The 21796-nt window shown below is 43.4% G+C and overlaps 1 protein-coding gene across 1 annotated transcript in view; it reads left to right on the top strand.

Moving 5' to 3' along the window:
* SH3RF2 (SH3 domain containing ring finger 2) overlaps positions 1-21796 on the top strand; it is a 95938-nt gene that overhangs the window by 3742 nt on the left and 70400 nt on the right. Inside the window, exons 2-4 of the mRNA XM_015413606.1 lie at positions 6782-7048; positions 14892-14987; positions 20408-20716. Of these exons, the coding sequence (XP_015269092.1) occupies positions 6782-7048; positions 14892-14987; positions 20408-20716 (672 nt within the window). The remainder of the gene's footprint in view (positions 1-6781; positions 7049-14891; positions 14988-20407; positions 20717-21796) is intronic.

Genomic DNA, 21796 nt, shown 5'->3' on the forward strand with positions numbered 1-21796 from the left:
ACTAGGCGATCGCCTAGAGTGGGACGGCCCTTAGGGGCACCAAACTGCACCCGGCCCCGTACTCTGGGAGTTTCTTGATTATTTGTGTTTTTCATTCTTCCTAAAATGCATTTATTTTTGAAAATTGGTGGGCGCACGGGGGGGGGGGCAGAAAGGATCCTCGCCTAGGGTGCAAAATAAGCTGGAGCCGGCCCTGCATCCATCCCCTTCGCCGGCTCCCTCCAGACTGAGAGCGAAATGCTGGCTGCCAGCTCAGTGGGCGGGGCCAAGCCAACGCAGCAAGGCAATGCAGCCAGGGGATTGGGAGTCCGCAAGACGGGCAGCTGAGCGGGCAAAAGGCTCTGGAAGCGTGTCCAGGAATCACACCAAAACTCTTTCATATATAAGGAGAGATAATCAAGCAAATAGTTAGAAGGAAAGTAAGCAAAGTATTACAGCAGAACAGTTCCTGTCCTTAGTAGTGATACACTTTGCCTCTGAGAGTAGGCAGTCCTTCAGGCATGCTGGTCCGAAGCTGTAGAAGGCTTTGAAAATCAAAACCACCACCACAACTTGCTTACCTAGCAGTGGACTCAGTTCCAGCAGCACCCCCAAGCTACAGACCCACTCCTTCAAGAGGAGGCTACCCTATACAGAGCAGGAGATGCCTCAAATTCTAGGTCAGTTTTTCCAGCCACCAGCAGGACTTCTGTCTTGTCAGGATTAAGCTTCACTGAAGCATCCTAAAACAGCCTCCCTGGAATCAGCTGGAACCATGAAATATAGATGAGTGTCATCTAATTATTGGTAAAAACCCTGCCCAGATCTCCAGATTACCACACCCAGTGGCTTCATATAGATGTTAAAGAGCATGGGGGATAAGATAAATTAAGCATCTCTCTCAGAACATTATTCCTGGAGTAGTGGGGAATGTGTGAAAGTACTAATACAGGGTTGGCATCTGGCATCTCACAGTGAAGTATAACTACTTTAATTACTAAATAAATTGGGGCCGCATTCAGTAATAATACTGTATATATGAGGTAGTGGATTAAAGGTTAAAACCCTCTGGCCAAATGGTGTAATGGAGCTTCCCTGTCAAGTATTGTTTACTAAAAATAGGATTTATTTTCGTGTAAGAATAGTGAAGATTAAGTTTAAGGACTTTGGACATTAAAATGAAGCTATAAAAAGCAGGAGGAATTTGCACCTGCTTTCTTTGGTATGAATATTTTATAGGGATGGGCATGAACCAGTTTACAAACTAAAGCTTCTAACAAATTTTGGCCAGTTCGTGGTTCGCAAAGTGAAGTTCATGGCAGGTCAACCAGCATGGACTTTCCACAGACTTTCAAGCTGTTTATGATGGTTTGTGGTGGTTCGTGAATGGATACATTTCTAGACAGTCTCTGCTCAATCTAAATATTTACCTAAATTCAAAGCAACGGGGGGCAGAACTTAGAGGAGCATCCAGGGGAGGTCCGCTGTGACTCTGATGTCTCTAGCTTGCACAAGATCTGTCCTGTACACTCCTGAACCTCTTGAACCTGTGCCTGTGATTTCCCCATAAAAGCGCTTTCCTGGGGGCACATTCTTTGGGGGGCATAACTTGGACCCTGTGAATCCAATCCTCACCAAACTTGGAGGGCAGGTAGAGGAGGGTCAGCTGGAGATCTCCTGTGAGTTTGTTTTCTCGGGCTTTCACAGGATCTGTTCTATACTCTCCTGAACTTCCTGTACCTGTCATTTCCCCAGAAAGTACTTTCCTGGGTGCCCCTTCTGGGGGGGGGGGTAACTCAGACTCAGTAAATCCAAACCTCACCAAACTTGGAGGGCAGGTAAAGGAGAGTCAGCTGGAGATCCCCTGCAAGTTTGGTGTCTCTAGTACACTGCAAGGGGGGATTCTACTGCCTCACGAACCAAACAGGTTCGTTTGGCAAGTAAAAGTTTGTGACAGTTCATGGTTCACGAGTTGAACATCCCTAATTGTTTGTATCAATCTGGTATCTAAAACATAGAAGAGGAGATGCTTGGCATTTATAGTGCTGACTATATTAAGTCTGTGCCATTTCTGAGCTCAGAATTACTTCTAAAAGCATAGTAAATAGTCTGGATTTTATGGACTTGGAACCCACAGGTAGGGAGAGGATGTCAGTTCACTTTGTGGAACAGGACAAGTTGGGACAGTGGCTGTCTTTAGTTCCTTCAGTACTATCAGCTTATAAAGTGAGGGTGGGATGTGCTTTGATTCTGCTTCTTACCCTAATCGCTCTGGATTCATCTGCGCACACATATCATACACCAAAACGATTTGGTAGTTAGAGAATTAGACATGGGAAAGTTGAACCCAAAACTTATCACTTTTCTGTATAGCCTCATTAGAAGTTGGGCAAGACCCTGTTTCTCATCCTCTGTTTCCCTTTTTAAAAGTGGGGAAATCACATTATGTTGAATAAAAGTAGCAGTAGAAGTAACAATCCCAGGGATTGTTGTAAAGTCAATTAAGATAAAGTCTGGAGCGTTATATAAATGATAAACAAAACTGTACTAGTTTCGATGAGATAAGCTTGCTGCTGGAATGCTGTTGCAAAAGTAGGACAGAGCTTCTATACTTGATGGATGTATACCTTATTATACAACAAAGCAGTTGCCATGTTCCCAGCTCAAAAAAAAAAAAAGCCTAACACTAAAAGCCAATAGCTAGCCTGGTTCAGACTCCTTGTAGAGCCTCAAAATCATGGATCAGTATAAAGTCCATGGTGATGATGTCACTGTCTCTTTATATTCTGATTGCAAGACTGCAGGACAAGGACAATATAAACCGTCATTTTATTTTAAGCAAGCCCAGCATTGTAGAATATTTACTAACCACCAGGCCGTATGTGTCTTGCTAGTCAGGCTGGTTGTTCATCTAGCCCACTATTCTGCCTCTAGCAACATCCAGCCAGATGCTCACCTGCAGATGATGATGGCCAAAGCTCTCTTCTCTTGTTTGTTCCCCATATCTGTTATTTGGAAATATGTTGCCTTGTATGGATTTTTCATCCAGTTGTTAGCTCTCAGTAGACCTATCTGCCATTGTCTAAACATTTTTTTGGCTGACTGTTTTTTTAAAGTGCTGCATTGTGGGTAAAGCCTCAGCACAGCCCTTTCAACTTTGTTGCTGGTTATTATTTCAGCCAGCTATTTTAAGTTATATTTAGCATATCCTGTGTATGCATGTGGGTGAAGGCGCACATCCATTTACTTTCATGAGGAATAGCAGAAGGACTCATATGCTGACTAGCATTTCCACCACTTTGTTATCATTAAATGATCACTTGCTGGCATCAATGAACTTGGTTTCTGAACTGATGTAGCTATTTCTCTTCCATGCTTGGTGCACGGGAAGATGGGGGGCACCTAGGCTTGGGACCTTGGGCAGTGAACAGCACCCTTCTGCTTATCTCAGTTGCTTCTTTTGATGAGGGGGGAAAAGGCCTCCCGGCGGCTCTCAGATTGCGCCTGCAACAGGAACAGCAAATCCAGTGAAGGCTCCGGATTTGCTCCAGCAAGCTAAATGATCTGGCTTGTTGTATATTAAATTGAAGTTTTCTGGAGTGGATAAAATAGGATTGAAGTCAGTAAAGTGGATGTTTCAACTGAACAGTCATTTTGCTTTGAGGACTGGGTCAAATATATATTTTAAAAGGCAGATTGTTCAACTCTCCTGATTTCATTAAAGACATTTTTTTCCCATGGTGAATAACATTATCATGAAATGTAAAGCATACCATAGTCCATACAATAAAGAACTGAACTTGAAATATGTAGTTTCAAATCCAGGCTTGACAAGATTACCAATAGCAACATTACAGTCTGTTCCTATAAATCAGTGTGCTAACACACTAACTAATAACATAGGCATGAAGGCAAACCCATACCTCCTGTGCCAGGGATTGTTACTTCCCCCCCCCCCCTCAGAAAATAGAGCACATCTCATCTACTCTTCCTTCCTTAGCAAGTATAATGTTCTTTTCCAGCTGTAGCGGTGCAAGTCACTTCTTGCACTATTGCAATGTAAGCAAATCTATGGAATACGACCTGTAAAAAATGCCAGTACAGTGTTGCCCCATTCCAAACTGTACTTGAATAGACATATGGAGAGCTGTCATTCACTTTGATGAAGAAAGGAGCTTTGCAAGGAAGCAGGTATAGAGCTGCACTTCTAGGGAAGTCAATGAGGTAAGTTAGCAAACAGGGCATCTCTTTATGAACAATGCAAATACACATGCTCTCAATTGTGGGCTATGTCTGCAACAAGAAATGCACACAACCTGCATAGAACTTCAGAATCTCTTCCTGGGTACCCAACTCACCATCTTAAGTACTACATATTTCACTGACAAACTATTTCTCACTTGTGCTGGATTAGAAGGGTGTGGCAATGCTTGGTTAAGCTTCTGAAGCCAAAGGGAATTAAGTATTACTTCCAGTGATTGAGGTTTCTAAACCAGCACATCAGGGGCAGACGTGGAGGGCAAAAGGGGCCTGGGAAAAGGCCACACCCCCTCCTGCAGCCACTCCCCTCTCCTAACTGAGGGTGCTACTGCACTCCTCCTTGCTGGCCACACCCTACACAAGCCCCCAGGGCAAAGGTGAGCACTGCCATGCTTCTTCCCTCCAGATGCACCACACCTCAGCTGGCAGAGGGTGAAGCCTGGTTCTGTTGTGACTGTGTTCCTCCTTGCCAGCCTAGACACAGTAGCTTCAGAATACGAGTGATGCCATGCTCCTCCTTCCTGGCTGTGACAAATACCTATGCCAGGAGGGTGTGCCCGTGCTTCTCCTCACCAGCTTCTCCATACCAACACAGGACAAAGCCAAGCACCGCTGTGCTATGCTTCTCTTTGCTGGCTTGAGCATGGTGGAGCTATCAAGGAAGAATGCAGGTCCTGCTCACACAGAACAAAAGTGGCACTCTTTACTGGTCTAGACGAGGAGGAGAACAGGCACAGTGGCTCCCAGCTTTGTCCTGTGCCAGTGGTACCTGTACTGTGCCTCACCACCTCCACTGTGGGGGTGGCGGGGTTTAGGGCAAGAGCCCACTGGGATTTCCCCTTAAATAAATGGCCTGTCTGCCTTGCAGCACTAATTCTGTCCCACCTTATTCTATATGCATCTTCCAACTTTACAAATGTGTGCAAAGTCCATGATTTCTCTCTTCCCTCTCTCCTTACCCTTCACAATCAAGTTATTCATTAACTTCTTTGAAAAACTCAAATAGTAGAAACAGAAAGAACTATACAACATAAGGACATGATCCAGGCAAAGGAACTTTACTGTCTTCAGGGGTAGTCCACGTAAACAGCAGTATAATAATCCAAATAGGAGGTTACTAGGCATGTGCCATGAATAAGATGTACTGTCTGACTTTTCATATGATGAGTCCTTCTGTTGTAGGCAGCAGTGTTCCCTCTAAGCTGAGTTAGTGTGAGCTAGCTCACAGTTTTTTAGCCACCAGCTCACACATTTAGCTCAGGAAGGATGGCTCCAGAGCAGGGGTGGCCAAACTGCAGCTTGGAATCCACATGCAGTTCTTTCACACATATTGTGTGGCTCCCGGGAGGGTGGCTGTGGAAGCAAAGGGAAGGCATGCCTCCCCAATCGGTCTTCCTTTCCCCAGCCAGTGTTCCCCTCCCTGGGTAGGCGTGAGATGGGGGGAGCAGAGAAAGAAAACAACTTTAAACGTGTTCTTAAAGACACCCCTCCCCCGGCCGGCTTGGAGAAGGCATTTGTATCTTTAAATCCCTTCTACAAGCCCAGCCAGCCAGCCAGCCAGCCGGCATGAGGGCGTAGGGGTCTTGGAAGATGCATTTAAAGTTAAAGTTGCTTTCTTTCCATCTCTCCCTCCCCCCCTCCCCATCTAAAGTTAAATATCAGTATCTTTTACCCCTCATTTAATTGTCAGGACCCACAGCAACAATGGAGTACACAGTTGCAGGAAGGTTTTACTTTATTTGAAGCTATAGATGCATGGACAGGAACACTGTTAGGAATGAGGGGGGGAGCAATGAGCATGACATGTTATAGTACATTCAAACAACTGAGGCCCAATTGCAGGAGTTCCCATGTGCGCCATCGGGCCTGGGAGCAAACGCTTCTAGGCGGCACAAGCTATCTCCTTCCCATGGTTTTTCGTGAGATCATCTATGTGGCTCTTATGATAAGCAAGTTTGCTTACATAAGCAAGTAGCTCACATAGTAGAATTTTTGCTCACAAGACCCCAGAGCTTACAGGGAGCATTGGTAGGCAGGGGTATAATTGATGACTCTGCTGAAGCTGATTCAGTGTGTTTTGTAAATAAAAATAATGTTATGCACAATCCACATAATCCTAGTTAAAATGCTGTCATCATATTTTGTATGTCAGGATGAATACAACAACGTTTATAAAGCACTAGCAAGTTATTACTAATTCTGACACTCAACAACAGCAAAAATCCGAACACATCAATTTGGTTAAATCAGAACTATTATTAGATTCCTTTTGAGACCACAAGAGAAATTTCAGCCACACAGAATCACTTGAGGATATAAGTTACTCACTGGTAGCAGTTAGATTCTGAAAAGACATTGATATAAATCAGGAATTACCACTTCAGGTCCTGTCATTTTAAGGACACCGAATGTTACCTGAGAAATTGTTTTAGCTTCTGGCCCTAATCTTGAAGTCAGTGGAAACTGTCCCAAATCGCACATTGTTCAACAATGCATCAGTTTGTCACAAGCTAACTCACTTCCCCGTTTCTTTCAACCACAGGTTCCTCGAGCTAAAGCCCTATACAGCTACAGAGGACACAACCCTGGAGAACTAAGGTTCAACAAAGGTGACATTATTATATTGCATCGTCAGCTGGATGAAAACTGGTACCTAGGAGAAATCAATGGGGTCAGCGGAGTTTTCCCAACAAACTCAGTGCAAGTTATCAAACAGTTGCCACAGCCGCTAGCCCTGTGCAGAGCACTATATAACTTTGATCTGAAATCCAGGAATAAAAATGATAAGGACTGCCTGACTTTTCATAAGGTGAGCCTAGTGTTTTACAACTAACAACAGAGACCTCATTTATGCATGCCCCTTTAGCTTTGGAGCAGTGATTCATTCTGTCCAGTATCTAGTCTGTTGTCAATAAAAGAACACAACACTCAGGCCAGTAACAGACATGCTCACTGAGTCAGTCACCACCATTCATGCAGACTTTATGAATACCTAAGATCAGGTCTTTTGGGGGGATGGTACTCATCAGTACTGAGTACTGGCACCTTTTGCAAGGCTCTTCCAAGTCCTGAAGGGGAACTGATGGAAATCCGCAGAACCTGATACATGAGTACTGGCACCTTTTTTATTACACACACACACAAAACCAGCCTAAGATACAAGACTGTGGTGGACAGCCTTTTTAGCAAGTGTGCCAAAAATTATGTCTAAAGAATGAAATAGTGCTGTTTCAGTGTAATAAATTACATAGTCTTGGAGTTATTTTTGCCACCAGTCTGCTAAACTGAGGATCAGGCTCCAAAATAGCACTTGCAGAAGCTAGCAGGAATCTTGGCCTGATTGGGCCATAGTTATACTCAATAGACCCTACTTCTCCTATCTAGGTTCCACAAATTCCTGATGCCTGTACAACTTGCTCTATCTGTGCTGCAGGTTAGCTACCTATAGCTTTGATAACATCCTGACTGTGAACATCTACTTTATGGTACGTGTGTGTTCCTTGAGCAGCTTTATCATCCCTTGTCACAGTAACTAAGTATCTCTGTAGAAACTGTACAAGCCATAGTTGTGAATGAAGCTATCTCAGAGGAATAGATTGATCTCTTCCCCACCAACATAAATGACAACAGAGAGCCAAAAAGCAAGATTTCTCATAGAACTGTGCTGAACTTGTCATTGAACAAAAATGTCAGCAGCCAACCTTCCAAACAAAAAATATTCTCTTTTGGATAAGAGAAGGGTACCTTTTCAGAAGTGGAAACAGTACCCACATGTCCTGAGACTCATTGCCCTCATTTTTAATGTCTTAATCATGGGCCCGTGTAGCACAAAATCAGCCTTACTGTGTGATGCATCAAGGTACTTTGGCAAATAAATTAAGAGGGTGTGGCTCCTGAAAAAATTGATAGTGCTTTTATCAAAGTCCATTTGTACAGTCCAAATAAAACTCACAGCTTTCACCAACTGATATCTATCCTATCAATGTTTTGCTCCATATTTGCTATATTTGATACATGATCAAAATTAGTTTTGTGAGTTCATCTGTTGAGCTGTTTTTGAACAGACTCCATGGTTTGTGATTGTACCCAATATCTATAATCTTCAGCCCTGAAAAGAATTTTCCATGCAAGAAATCAATTTATTATTTATTTGTTTAGGCTGTTTCTGTGCCACCTCTTCAGAGTTCTGCTCGAGAAGCTTACAGTTAAAACCCACAATATTAAAGCATAAGCCATTAAAACACAAGCTCTTGAACATAACTAGCATAAAAACTATCCATAAAACAGAAGTAAACCATTAAAAAGGTGATAGGATAAAAGCACTAATTAAAAGCTTGGGTAAAAAGATGTTTTTTAGCCTGGTCTCTAGAAAAAAGTAAAGTAGGCACCTCAAGGGGAAGGATGCTCCATGGGTAAGGTGCCACCACAGAAAATGCTCTGTCTCTGAAGAGGTGAGAGCAGAAAGCAGAGCTTGAGAGGCAGATCTTAACTTGTAGGCTGGATAGTATGGGAGAAAATAGGGCAGGGATTATCTGTTTCAAGGAAAAGAGACAGAACTGGCTTTTCCCTCTTTCAAAGGGCAGAAGCTCATAGAACTGCCACCGCCCATGATCACCTAGTTTCCTGAATGCCTTAGAGCACAAGCCAGAAAATGTATTCAGCCCTAGGAACTCTAATTTGCTGAATGGCACCAAGAAGGTACAGTCATCATACAAAACAAAACAGAAATCCAGTGGCACCTTAAAGATTAACAGTATCTATTCAATAGACTAACATGGCTACTGCACTGGAACAATTCTAATGCAGTTATCACAGTTACTTCCTTTACCAAATTAAACCGTCTTTCACTCCATTTTCCAATGCAAAGGATTTCAGTATAAAGAGATTGCACTGTGCAACCACAGATTATAATAGCCACTGGTAGTTTTCAATTGATTAACAGAAACAGAAAATGTCATTAACCAATAAGGAAGTTTCTTGCTGTGTTTAGTCCAAAGCAGGGCTTTTTTTTCTGGGGGAACACGCCGGAATGGAGTTCTGGAACCTCTTCAACAAAATTCTTTTTAAAATGTTTAAAAGTTCGTGAGTTTTTAGTATACAGATTGAAGACTTCATTTCCCTCTTGAGAGTTCCTGCACCTCTTTAAAAAAAAAAGAAGCCCTGGTTCAAAGTCCCATCCAATCAAACGGTGGAATTGAACACAGATTGTGTCAGGACTTTTTGACTTGTGGCTCTGGAGAATCAGTTATGTTTTTTTTTAATGTAATCTATTGTTGGTCAGTTGTTTCTCTGTTTATAAAAATAAAAATCTCTTTAAAAAAAGAGAGAGAAAGAGAGAGAATCTGCTACCCTTTGAGGCCTGGCCTTGGAAGCTGTGTTAGGGTTGCCAAGTCGAAAAAATGTACTTACCGGGGGACTCCCGGTCCACGGCTGGAGCGCGCGTGCGTCACCAGGAAGTGACGTTATGACGCCGGGCATGCTGGGGGCGGGGCCACGACCATCTGAGGGAAAACCATAGAGTTTTCCCTCGGATGACCGTGGCCCCACCCACAGCATGCCTGGCGTCATAACGTCACTTCCTAGCAGAGGTCATTTTGGGGGGGATCGCAGTTCCCCCGGGTGAGGTATGGGGGCGGGGCACATGATGAAGCCCCGCCCCCTGCTTCCGGCCGCCCCGCTTCCGGCCCTCATTCAGCCAGGAGGAGGCCGGGCCCCTCATGGGGCTTGGCAGTGGAGCTGCAAGGCTGGCGGTGGCGGCCGGGACCATTGGGGGCGGGGTGTGTGGCCTTATGACACACTTCCGGTGATGTCAGGGGGTGTGGCCTTATGACACACTTCCAGTGATGTCAGGGGGTGTGGCATATGCTAATGAATTATGCTAATGAGTCCCCCTAGCTCTTTTTCTATGAAACGACTCCTGCTTCCTGGTGACGTGGACGCCGGGGTGGGGTTCCCCCCGGGGCCTGATCTGCCGCCGGCGGGGAATGGGCCTCTGGGGCGGGGCTTTCCCTGCCCCCCGGGGGGACTTGGGAAGCCTAAGCTGTGGACATACAACTCATTGTTCTTTAACATACATTTTAAAGTGTAGACGGTAAAGGTTTCACTGTTTTGTTTTGAGGGTGTATTTGTTTGAGGCTCGCTGCCCCTGCTTTGAAATAGGACTTGTGTATGGTGAGTTGCAGAGAGAGAGGAGGGGGAGGGCTGGAAGGTCTGAACATTTTTTTTTGCTCAAAGCAGGGGACTGCCCGTTGCTAAACTCTGAGAACCACACTCTGCATGTGTCTCCTACATATTTTCCATTTGTCTCAGTATTGTATTAAGCATAATTAACAGGATTGCCATTAGTTTTTCCTAGACACATGCCCTTTACCATCTGGGGGATGACAAGAAGTATATTTTGCAGTGCAGATGAGCCAGATAACTCATAATATAGTCATGAGCAAACCTCATTATGTCAGGGGTATATCACAGTGTTGTGGCAAATTGAATGATGAGGGCAAGAAGTACTTCAGGGGTGTTTCCATACAGCACTGAAATCAGGGTTGGCTTGAAGGAGAGCTGTGGGAGGACAGCTGAGCTATGGAAAAGACAGTTGTTATCACAGCCTGGGATGTGAAGGAACCAGCTGCGAGAGTCAGTTTTCACTGCTGCATCTGCTGCAGCTCGTTTCAGTAGTACCAGCACTTTTTAAAGTGGCTCTCAGCATCACTGAGGAGAACACAGGAGACAGTAGGAAGGGACCGTTTCCTTTGGTAGTTGCAAACATTGTCCCCATTACATGCCATCTGGTTTTGTTTTTCCTCCTGTTTTATTGTCTTCATTTGTCTTTGTTTCAATGGTTATTCATTTATTTTTTATTTTATTTATTTTGCTAGACTTCTAGCCCTCCCTCCCCTGCACTACAAGTCTCAGGGTGGGGTACAACAATTTAAAAACAATATTGTATATTAAAACAATTTAACATAGTAACAATTAAAAATAGAATTAGGTGGCACCATTAGGCTGTTTGCTATTGAAGACAGAGCTCATCTCTACTCCTACAGCACAATTAAAATACTGGGATTTACTGTTCCACGTAAAACAAGCAGATGCCATTTCGGCAAGGGGGGAGGGATATACTACCATACCTGTGGCTGGCAACTTTAGCTAAAGTTTATATTAATTAATTAATTAATTAATTAATTAATTCATTCATTCATTCATCTATTTAAAGCATTTCTATGCTGCCTTTTGACCCAACTCAGGTTTTCACTGCAGAACTGAAACAGTTTCTTTGCCAACTTATTGTTGAAACCCCTAGCAGTCAAAAGAGTTCATTTCCACCTTTCCACAACCACAAACAGACCATAGCAGTGTCTCTTCTTCTCGCCAGTCTGCCCAGTGATCTGTAACAAAGTGCCATTTTTTTGTTTTTGACATGCTCTGCATAGGATGGATCCTCCTACAAGGGACATAAAATGCCTCGCTTTTCCTTTTGTTTTCAGAGTTGTATGAGTCAGGACTACAGCTTAACTGTGGCTATGATTAAACTGCTTTCAAATATTCTTGCAGAACCACTGTTTTTTCAGATGCTGGGTTTTTTGGCACATACAGAAATCACAAGTTCTGTTTAACACTAGACAATTATCACCTTGCAGTCTTAGAAATAGGGCTGAGCCAGATTTTTGTGGTTTTACAATTTTATAGCCTAAGATGAGATTTCAAGTAGCATAAGATTTTCTCCTAAAGAAAAGTGCCTTCTCAAGACAAAGAAATCATTTTTCACGTTAGGGAAGAGGAAGGATACTACTAGAGTCCACATATGGCTGCAGTTTGCCTGCATTTTGAGGGAGACGATTGATATGCAGAACACATTCCAACTCTTCTCTTGCCAAGCAAAGAGCTGGCTAGATCTCTAGTTCCGATCACCTTTTGAAATTACTGCTAGTATTGCTCCCTCTTCTTCCAGTTGGAGGTAGATTAGGACTTAAAGCAAGGCAACTATTTTTACATTGATAGGGTGGTCCAGGAAGATCCCCAAATTCAGGAGGATTCTTACATGGGATACAAAGGGGGGTTATATTATATTTTTATATTATATTATATTTTATAATTTTTATATATTTTATCTTCACACTCAGTCTTGGTTTACAAATTAAATGCTCTCATCTATTCAGGATCACATTCAGATTTAAAGGCCTTTTCGACTTCTTTACAGCATTCTAATGCCAGATGAATACATGAATTTCCAAAACCAATTTTTTTTTTTTTTTAGGATATTTATCAAATACACACCCCAAATGTCCTCAAGGTTCAGTTATATACAGGACCAACAGGGTACCAGTGGTGGGAACCGGGCAATAATTTATTATGAACCTAGCAGTGTATTCTGCTCCTTGGCCTGAGTGAATTTGTTAGGGATTGAAACAGAAGAGTTTCAAAAGCAGTTTGTGTTGTAGTGTGAGGCTCAGCATTCCAACAGATAAGTCAGAAAGTCTTCCTAGTGCTTCCAGGAAGGAGTGCCTCCATCCACCTGCTCTATCCCCTGAGGTCCTGCTGCAGTTTCTGTCTGCCCCTCTAGTGTGAAGTGCTGCAGATGTTTAAAAGTTCCAGGGCCATTCCTTGCTGTAGTGTCCCATTTATGCAAGCCTACCTAGCCAGCTTCACTTCTTACTCCAAACACAGACTTGTTTTGCTGGAGGGCGCTTGCTCTTCCAGAGCAAAAGTGAGACTGGGTACAGTCTTACGTGGTAACTCTAGAATATGGTTCTTTTGTTCATGCTTTGTACTCTTTTAAAGATTGCAGGGCCAGTATCAGTGTACCCTGAGATGGAGCAGCTGCCAGGGTCCAGGGCTTCTGATAGGGCCCATTTTCACTGACCCTCCACCCCACCCACATGCCCTTCCCCTGCCCACCCATGAGCACTCTACCACCAGTGCTTCCAGCTGCACATACTTTTCAACTGCCAGGGAAGGATGTGAAGGTGGTATACAACAGCAGCACTCCCAACTGCACACACCACCCAAAATCATCAGGGAAAGGTGCATGCAGCTGCAAGCACAGGTTGTGAGAAGTCTCATGAGAAATTGGGGAAGAACGCAAGGCAAGTGAGACACGTAGGTTGGTGGAAAAGGAGGCACACACAAGAGTCCTGATGGTAGGCAGAAGAAGGGAAGGGGGCCCATGTGGACTGGTTTGTTGTAGTGGTTAGGAGCATGAAGTCTAATCTGGGAGAACCATGATTGATTCCCCACTCCTCCACATGCAGCTGCTGGCATGACCTTGTTCTCTCAGAGCTATTCTTTCAAGAGCACTTCTTGAAAGAGCTCTCTCAGCCCCACCTACCTTACAGGGTGTCTGTTGTGGGAAAGGGAAAGGAGATTGTAAGCCACTCTAAGACTCCCTTGGGTAGTGAGGGGTGGAGTATAAATCCAATCTCCTCTTCTCTACTGTCCCCACAAAAACCTAGAACTGGTCCTATTTATTGATTTAAGTTTCATTGTATACTGCTCCAAGTATATCGAGCATGAAATGGGAAGTGAAATGCAAGCCATTTGCAGGAAACTTTGTGGGTGTGTAAAGTGCCATAAAGTCAGCAACCCCAGTAAGGGGCTTGCAAGGTAAGTGAGAAGCAGAGGTGGTTTGCCATTGCCTTCCTCTGCAGTCTTCCTCGATGATCTCTTCCTTTCAAGTACCAGCCAACAGCTTAGCTTCCCAGATCTGATGTAGTTGGGCTGTGTCATGTTGCATTCCCTCTGCAGAAACCTTTAGATCCCAGCATGCATGGGTACATGACATGCATTGTGTCCACAATCCACAGAACTGTTTTGAGACAACTGAGAACAACATTTCATTCATTCATTCATTCATTCATTCATATCCCTCCTTTCTCCTTACTGGGAACCCAAAGCAGTTCACAATGCAGAAATGAAGTACAGTAATACAAAAGAAAGAAACAAACTGGAGAAGAGAGGGTGAACATGTCAAAATGCAGAGCAGATCTTCCTGCTAGTTTTAGGCTACAGCCCTCAGTCTAAGAGCTCTTCCTTTGGTTTGTGCCTGCAGCCACACCCAAGAGCTTAAGTACCTACAAAGAGGGAGAGCCTGGACTTTATAAGCTGGCAGCCTTCTTCCCACAATTGGCCCCCTGCTGATCACTTCCATTTGGGACTTTCCTAGCCACCTGCAAAGCTGTAAAGTTTAACTTTGCAAAAGTCTGATTTTTAAAAATAATTTGGCTGAATTATAGGTTTGTAATAGGTTAAACATCCCCAGAATCATCATTTCATACAGGTTCTCAACTAACTTGGGGAAGGGGGGAAACCCATGTACCTTTTAATGCAGTGAATGCGTTTTTGTATTAAAAGCACTTATTAGCTGTTGATTGGCTCCCTCTTAAATTCTGTGAGATTGTTCTGAATGAACAGAAGGATGTGCGGGGCATCTAGACAGGAAAGAAGGCTCGATGTGTGTGAAACGTTGAAGAATGTGAGATTGGAAAAGTGACTGCTTCCCAGTGTTTCTGTGTATTTCTTCCTCTTTCCCATGTTTCAGTGGTATACAAGCCAGAGTTGGCATGGTTCATCTCTCACTTTAATGCAGGTGGTAGCCCATGTGTTATCTACCAAGCACAAGTCCAGTATGTTGGTAACCACCTGTTATTTGCTTTCAGGGTGATATAATCACTGTAATCAGCCGAGTGGATGAGAACTGGGCAGAGGGGAAATTGGGTGACAAAACTGGAATTTTCCCCATCTTGTTTGTGGAGGTAAGGCCAGTCTATTGAACATTCACCAAGTACTAAAGCTGCCAGCATCTGTATATACATCACTTAATCTCAAGATTGGTCTTTATGAGCAGTAACAGCCAATGAGTTTTCCTGATCAGTGTAGGCAGGAGGAATGTTCAAGACTCAGCTGGACACATCGATCAGTGGGAAGAGGGGAAAGAACAAACTGAGAGCTGAGCTAACTGAAGACCTGAAAATAGTGGGTGGGGGCCAGCTTTTAAAATCATTTGCAAACCACAATAATGTGGCATTTATTATGTAGTTTACTATTTTTATAAATGTATATCCAGATTGCTGGGCAAGGCTTTCAAGCTTTGAGGCTGATAGTCACAGAGGCAGGCCTGAACTAGTCTGAAAGTCTTTTTTAAAAACATTTTTAATTGCTTTTCTAAACTACAATACTACAGGGTCGGGGGATGGGAACAACCCTGTTCTGTGGGGAGGGGCTATAATGTTGGTATATATTCACTGCATGCACTGGCATGATCGTGTAGCACCTCCACACTGATGCCTCTCCATAGACATAAAACTTTAGGGGATAAGGGACAAGTACCTAGTGTTATCACTTTAGAAACCATCCGAATGGGGATATTAGCAGTGTGCCTTTATTAGGATTAACCCTAAGTAGGCTTATGTGAGAGACAGATGTTGCTGGTAATGGGCAGGGTAGTAGGGAGCCAATATGGTGCAGTGGTTAGAGTACTTGACTAGAATCTAGGAGACCCAGGTTCAAATCCCCACTCTGCCATGGAAGCTTGCTGGATGACCCTGGGCCAGTCACATACTCTCAGCCAAACCTACTTCACCAGGTAGTTGGGAAAATAAAATGGAGGGGAGGAGAATAATGTGAGCTGCTTTGGTTCCCCTTTGGAGAGAAAGGTGTACAATAAATGAAGGAAATAAATCTATAATCCCAATTGTGCAAAAGATTGCCCCTAAGTATTCTAGTGCAAAGAAACAATGGCTGCTCTCCCTTTGAAAATATAAAATCTCGCAGTTAGTAGAATCTGTCCCTAATGTGTCTGAACTGGCTTTGTTGTATGCTGCATGGGAAGGTTTTGATTTTGTTCTACTTCTTGAAATAAACTGATGGAAAAGACTGATAAAAGGAGGCAGGTGTCCTTCTGCAGAAAGCACTCACAGCTGAGATCTCAGCTGCTCTGACTTTATTATCAGTGCATTTTCATCATCCTGATTCCTTACCACTATAATAGTCATTTAGTAGTCATATAGTAGTTATTTCCTACCATGCTGAGAGCTAGTGTGGTGTAGTGATTAAGAGCAGTGGACTCTAACTTGGAGAACCAGATTTGATTTCCCACTCCCCCACATGAAGCAAAGTAATGGAAGCAGTAAAAGGTAAGAAGGATTCCTTTAAGCAGTGGAAGGCTAGTCTGAATGAGGCCAATAAAATGCAAGTTGGTGATCAGACTATGAAGAACATATTGTGAAAAACATAAAGACCAACAATAAAAAATTATTTAAATACATTAGAAGCAGAAAACCAGCCAGGGAGGCAGTGGGGCCATTGGAAGACCAAGGGCTAAAAGAATTACTACAGGATGACAGGGAAATAGCAAAGAAGCTGAATGCATTTTTTTGCCTCAGTCTTCACTGTGGAAGATGGGAGGTGCTTGCTTACTCCAGAACCGCCTAAATTCGGGAGGGGTGTTGAAAGACCTGAGTTAGACTGAGGTGACAAGACAGGAGGTACTATGACTGATGGACAAATCAAAAACTGACAAATCACCAGGCCCAAATGCATACATTCTGAAAGAACTCAAATAGGAATTTGTGGGTCTCCTGACAAAAATATGCAGTCTATCACTAGAATCTGCCTCCATTCCCGAGGACTAGAAGGTAGCTAATGTAACCCCCATCTTTAAAAAAAAAAAAAAAGGGTTCCAGAGGAGATCCAGGAAATTACAGACTGGTCAGTCTGCATGGGTGCACATTCAGCTGGTGCTACGCCAGCTGCACTGACTACCAGTTGACTACCAGATCCACTTCAAGGCTATGGTGCTGACCTTTAAAGCCCTACGCGGCCTGGGACCAGCATACCTTCAGGACCATCCCTCCCCATGTATATCCTGGAGAGCCTTGCGCTCAGCAGACCAACATCTACGGGTAGTCCCTGGCCCAAAAGATGTCTGCTTAGCCTCGGCCAGAGCCAAGGCCTTTTCTGCCCTAGCCCTGGCCTGGTGGAACACGCTCCCCAATGAGATCAGGGCCCTGCAGGACTTTTTACAGTTCCACAGGGCCTGCAAAACAGAGCTGTTCTGCCAGGCCTTTGGTTGAGCCGCTGGATGTTTCTACCATCTTGGCCTCCCTTGTCCATAGTAAACCTACAGATGCCTGCAATCCTGCTAATGTCTAACAGGATGCATATTGGACTGCTCTGGAGTAATGTATGTTTCTTAGCTGCCATCCTGTTTTATTTAACTGGTTTTAATTATATATTCATTGTATTTTATTCATGCGGTGAGTTACCATGAGCCCACTGTGGGGTAGGATGGAATATAAGTGCAATAAATAAATAAATAAATAAATACATAAACATCAATACTGGGTAAGTTGGTGGAATCCATTATTAAAGACAGAATTAGTAGGCACATTAATGAATAAAAGCTATTGAGGAAGAATCAGCATGGAATCGCTAAGGGGAGATCTTGTTCCACTAACTTTTTAGTGTTCTTTGAGGGGGTGAACAGACATGGGGACAAGGGTGACCCTGTAGATGTTGTTTACCTACACTTCCAGAAAGCTTTTGATAAAGTTCTTCGTCAAAGTCTCTGAAGTAAACTCAGCAGTCATGGGATAACAGGACCTCTTGTGGATTAAAAACTGGTTAAACAACAGGAAACAGAGAGTGAGCATAAATGGGCAGTTTTCACAATGGAAGGTGATAAGCAGTGAGGTGCTGCAGGGCTTGGTTCTAGGTATGGTGCTTTTTAACTTGTTCATTAATGATTTGGAGTCAAGAGTAAGCAGTGAAGTGGCTAAGTCTGTGGATGATTCTAGGTTGTTCAGGGCAGTGAGTACCAGGGAGGACTGTGAGGAGCTCCAGAGGGCTCTGTCGAGGCTGAATGAGTGGGCATCAACATGGCAAATGAGGCTCAACATGGGCAAGTGCAAAGTAATGCACATTGGAGCCAAAAATCCTAACTATAAATACACATTGATGGGGTCTGAACTGGTGGTAACTGACCAGGAGATCGATCTTGGAGTCATGGTAGATAATTCACTGAAGATGTTAACTTAGTGTGCAACTGCAATAAAAAAGGCCAACACTATGCTGGGGATTATTAGGAATGGAATTGAAAACAAATCAGCCAGTGTCATGATGCCCTTGTATAAATCTATGATGCGGCCTCATTTGGAATACTGTGTGCAGTTCTGGTCAACGCACCTCAGTGCATTGGAAAAGGTGCAGAAAAGGGCAACTAAAATGATTAACGGGATGGAACTCCTTCCCTATGAAGAAAGGTTAAAGAGGTTAGGGTTCTTTAGCTTGGAGAAATGACGACTGAGGGGGTAACATGATAGGAGTTTACAAAATTATGCAAGGGATAGAGAAGGTAGAGAAAGAAGTTTTCCGCTTTCTCACAATACAAGAACTTGTGGGCACTCAATGAAATTAATGACCAGTAGGCATAGAACAGATAAAAGGAAGTACTTCTTCACCCAAAAAGTAAATAAGACGTGGAATTCACTGCCACAGGAAGTGGTGGCGGCTATAAGCATAGACAGCTTTATGAGGGCATTGGATAAACATATGGAGCAGAGGTCTATGCATGGGTATTAGCCTCAAGGTATAGATGAAACACTATGTCTGGGGCAGTGATGCTCTGTATTCTTGGTGCTTCGGGGGCAACAGTGAGAGGGCTTCTGGAGTTCTGGCCTCACTGGTGGACTTCCTGATTGCACTGTGTGACACAGAATGTTGGACTGAATGGGCCATTGGCCTGATCCAGCATGGCTTCTCTTATGTTCTTAAGCCTGCTGGGTGACCTTGGGCCAGTCACAGTGCTCTCAGAACTCTCTCAGCCCCACCTACCTCACAAGGCGCCTGTTGTGGGGAGAGGAAGGGAAGGCAATTGTAAGCAGCTTTGAGACTCCTTAGGATAGAGGAAAGTGAGGTATAAAAACCAACTCTTCACCTTCTAGTCATATCTAGCAAGGAAGCAACAAATCTGCCATATTGTGTTATACCTTCACTTAGGACATGGACTTTTTCATGGAAATCGGACATAACTCCTGCAAACCTTGCAGGTATGCTGTGACATAAACTGTGCATTCTGCAGAAGGACATATCATTGGGAGTCTGCTTAATCTCCCAAGAACGTTTACCTGTTTATAAAAAGTACTGTGAGGTCCTTTGGGAGCATTCAGGTATTTTTAGGGTTATGATTCCAAACTGGAAACTTCTACTGTAAACACACTCTGGTACACCAAGCAAAACTATGCAATTGAATTTATGTAGGTTAGCAAGGTTAGTAGATCATATTCGCTTTCAAGGCTATCTGTGCCAAATGGCTCAATATGTCAATGGTTATCAATATAATAGTACAGGAGGCAACTAAGCCATTCAACTGTAAAAATGATATAAATGGAGAGCTGCTGGCAAACAGTACAGCCCTGATTCAGATGTCATCCTGGCAGTTAGTCATACATACAATGAGATGCATGTTCCCAGTTGCATCAACAGATACATCCAGCCAGTTCAATACCACTCAGGTGAGCACTGTATTGGGTTGGAAATGTGCAGGCGTTATCATGTGTATTATCTCTGCTTGCAGAAGACAGTTTATGTGTATTGATTATTCTTGCAGGAAGGGTTTGCTTATTTGTACAACATAGAACTGCTTTGCAATTACTTCCTTATCTAAACAAACTACATAAAAAGGGTTAACATTACTGTCAAAGAGTTACAGTGGAAAGAAAAGCCACTTGACTGTACCCGGACGTCTCTCAACCATTATTATCCACAGACACTTTTAGTTAAGAAGTGATGTACACAAGAGTTCCCATGTCATTCTAATGTAACACAGAAAGCACATCAAGACTTGAGGCTGATTCACATGTGCATTATTTATGTGAATAGGTCACCATAAGCTGGCTTCCCAGTAGATTTTGGGATGGCCTTGTGAATGCAGTGCCACATGCCCAAGTCATAATTCATTGTGTCTTGCAAAACATTTGACAAATAGGTTGGATCACAATGTGGCAAACCACAACCACTATGCATCACATCATTCTCAAGTTCAGTATACCAGGTTATCACTAACCCTATTCACATTGATAGAGACAGTAAATCAAATAATTCCTGGAGCTGGGAGCTTTAAAATAAATGGGCTTCCATGGCCACAGAAATCGTACTTTGCTTTTTTCTGTTTCAGCCCAATACAACAGCACGACAACTCCTCCAAACAAGCAAAAGTCTGCAGTCTTCACCCTTACGGAGACCCTTGCCTAGAGCGAAATGCATGGAGTCCCCTGATTTCTGCAGAGGGTCAGAATCTAGAAGGAAGAGCATGAAGCAATTCTCAATTACCACTGCCTTAAATACTCTCAACAGGATGGTCCATTCGCCCACAGAGCGGCAATCTCTGGAGATCAGCTCTCCTGTGCTCATCAGCTCCAGCAATCCATCTGTGGCTGCCCAGAACAATGAGAAAACAGAATTCCCATATAGCACCCCTGCTCAGGTAAATACAGATTTATTTTGGGTGAAAGCAACAAGCAAACAAAAGCTTAAAAGGAGGTGATGTGTATACACATTTTTGCTTGGCAGGCAGGTAGCGGCTTAAAAACCCAACCTTATCTGCCTCAGAAGTATTCTCCTAGGAAGGATTAACTCTGTTTTCTAAAGATTTATATCTGTTGTGGTAGAAACTCTGTGCTAGAATGAAAGTAGCCATGGCAAGCTCACTGTCCTATGTCAAATGAGGCACAGGGTGCATCCGTTCTTTCTTACAGATCTGTTTATTCCTCATGAAGTACATTATGTTTATTTTTTTATTTATTAAAATTTTGAATTTAAAGTGCTTGCTCCGGTTTCCTTTCAAACTTTTAGTTGCTCCAGTCTGTGTAAAAATGACAGAAATAGAATTGAAACAAAAGACACAGACTTTACAAACAACAGAGAATTCAGACCAATCATTAATACAAAAGACAGCAAACACCTGGAAGCAAAAGAAGGTTTTTGGTTGGTTGGGAGCCATCCTAAAAGAAGAACATTCCTGAGGATGACCTCCACAACTAGAAAGGTTATGTGTGTATCTTCTATGATATTGTGTAAATCAACTATTTAGAATGAGTAACGGGCGTCATTTGGTAAACTAAACACACAAGAAAGATCCCATGTTCCAGGTCTGATCTCTGAGATTCTCAGAAGCTATAACCTTCATGACTGCTTACTAGTACTTCTTTTAAGGCTGTCCCAGGCAAACCCAAGAAAAAAAGTTATCACAATGGAGATTGCTAGGCAGATGCTTGAAAGACAGTTCTGATTCATCTTCTTTGAGCTTTGCCAGGAGACCACTCCCCCCCCCCGCGCCCGGCACAGGGCAAAGGCAGCTAAATCCCAGCATTCCTGACAACATAATTCCTTGGATTGTTTCAGTGAAGCCTCATGCATGCCACACCATAATTGGCCTCCTAACCTGAAACTAAGCAACTATCTCCACAAATCCCCCTAGTACTTACTTACTTATAACATTTTCAAGTCTCCTTTCCTTATAAACAGGTAGCACCTTGGAGACCAAAAGGATACCTGGCAAAGGGAG

Source organism: Gekko japonicus, unplaced genomic scaffold (assembly GCF_001447785.1).
Source record: "Gekko japonicus isolate JY-2015 unplaced genomic scaffold, Gekko_japonicus_V1.1 scaffold373, whole genome shotgun sequence".
NCBI classification, from domain to species: domain Eukaryota; kingdom Metazoa; phylum Chordata; class Lepidosauria; order Squamata; family Gekkonidae; genus Gekko; species Gekko japonicus.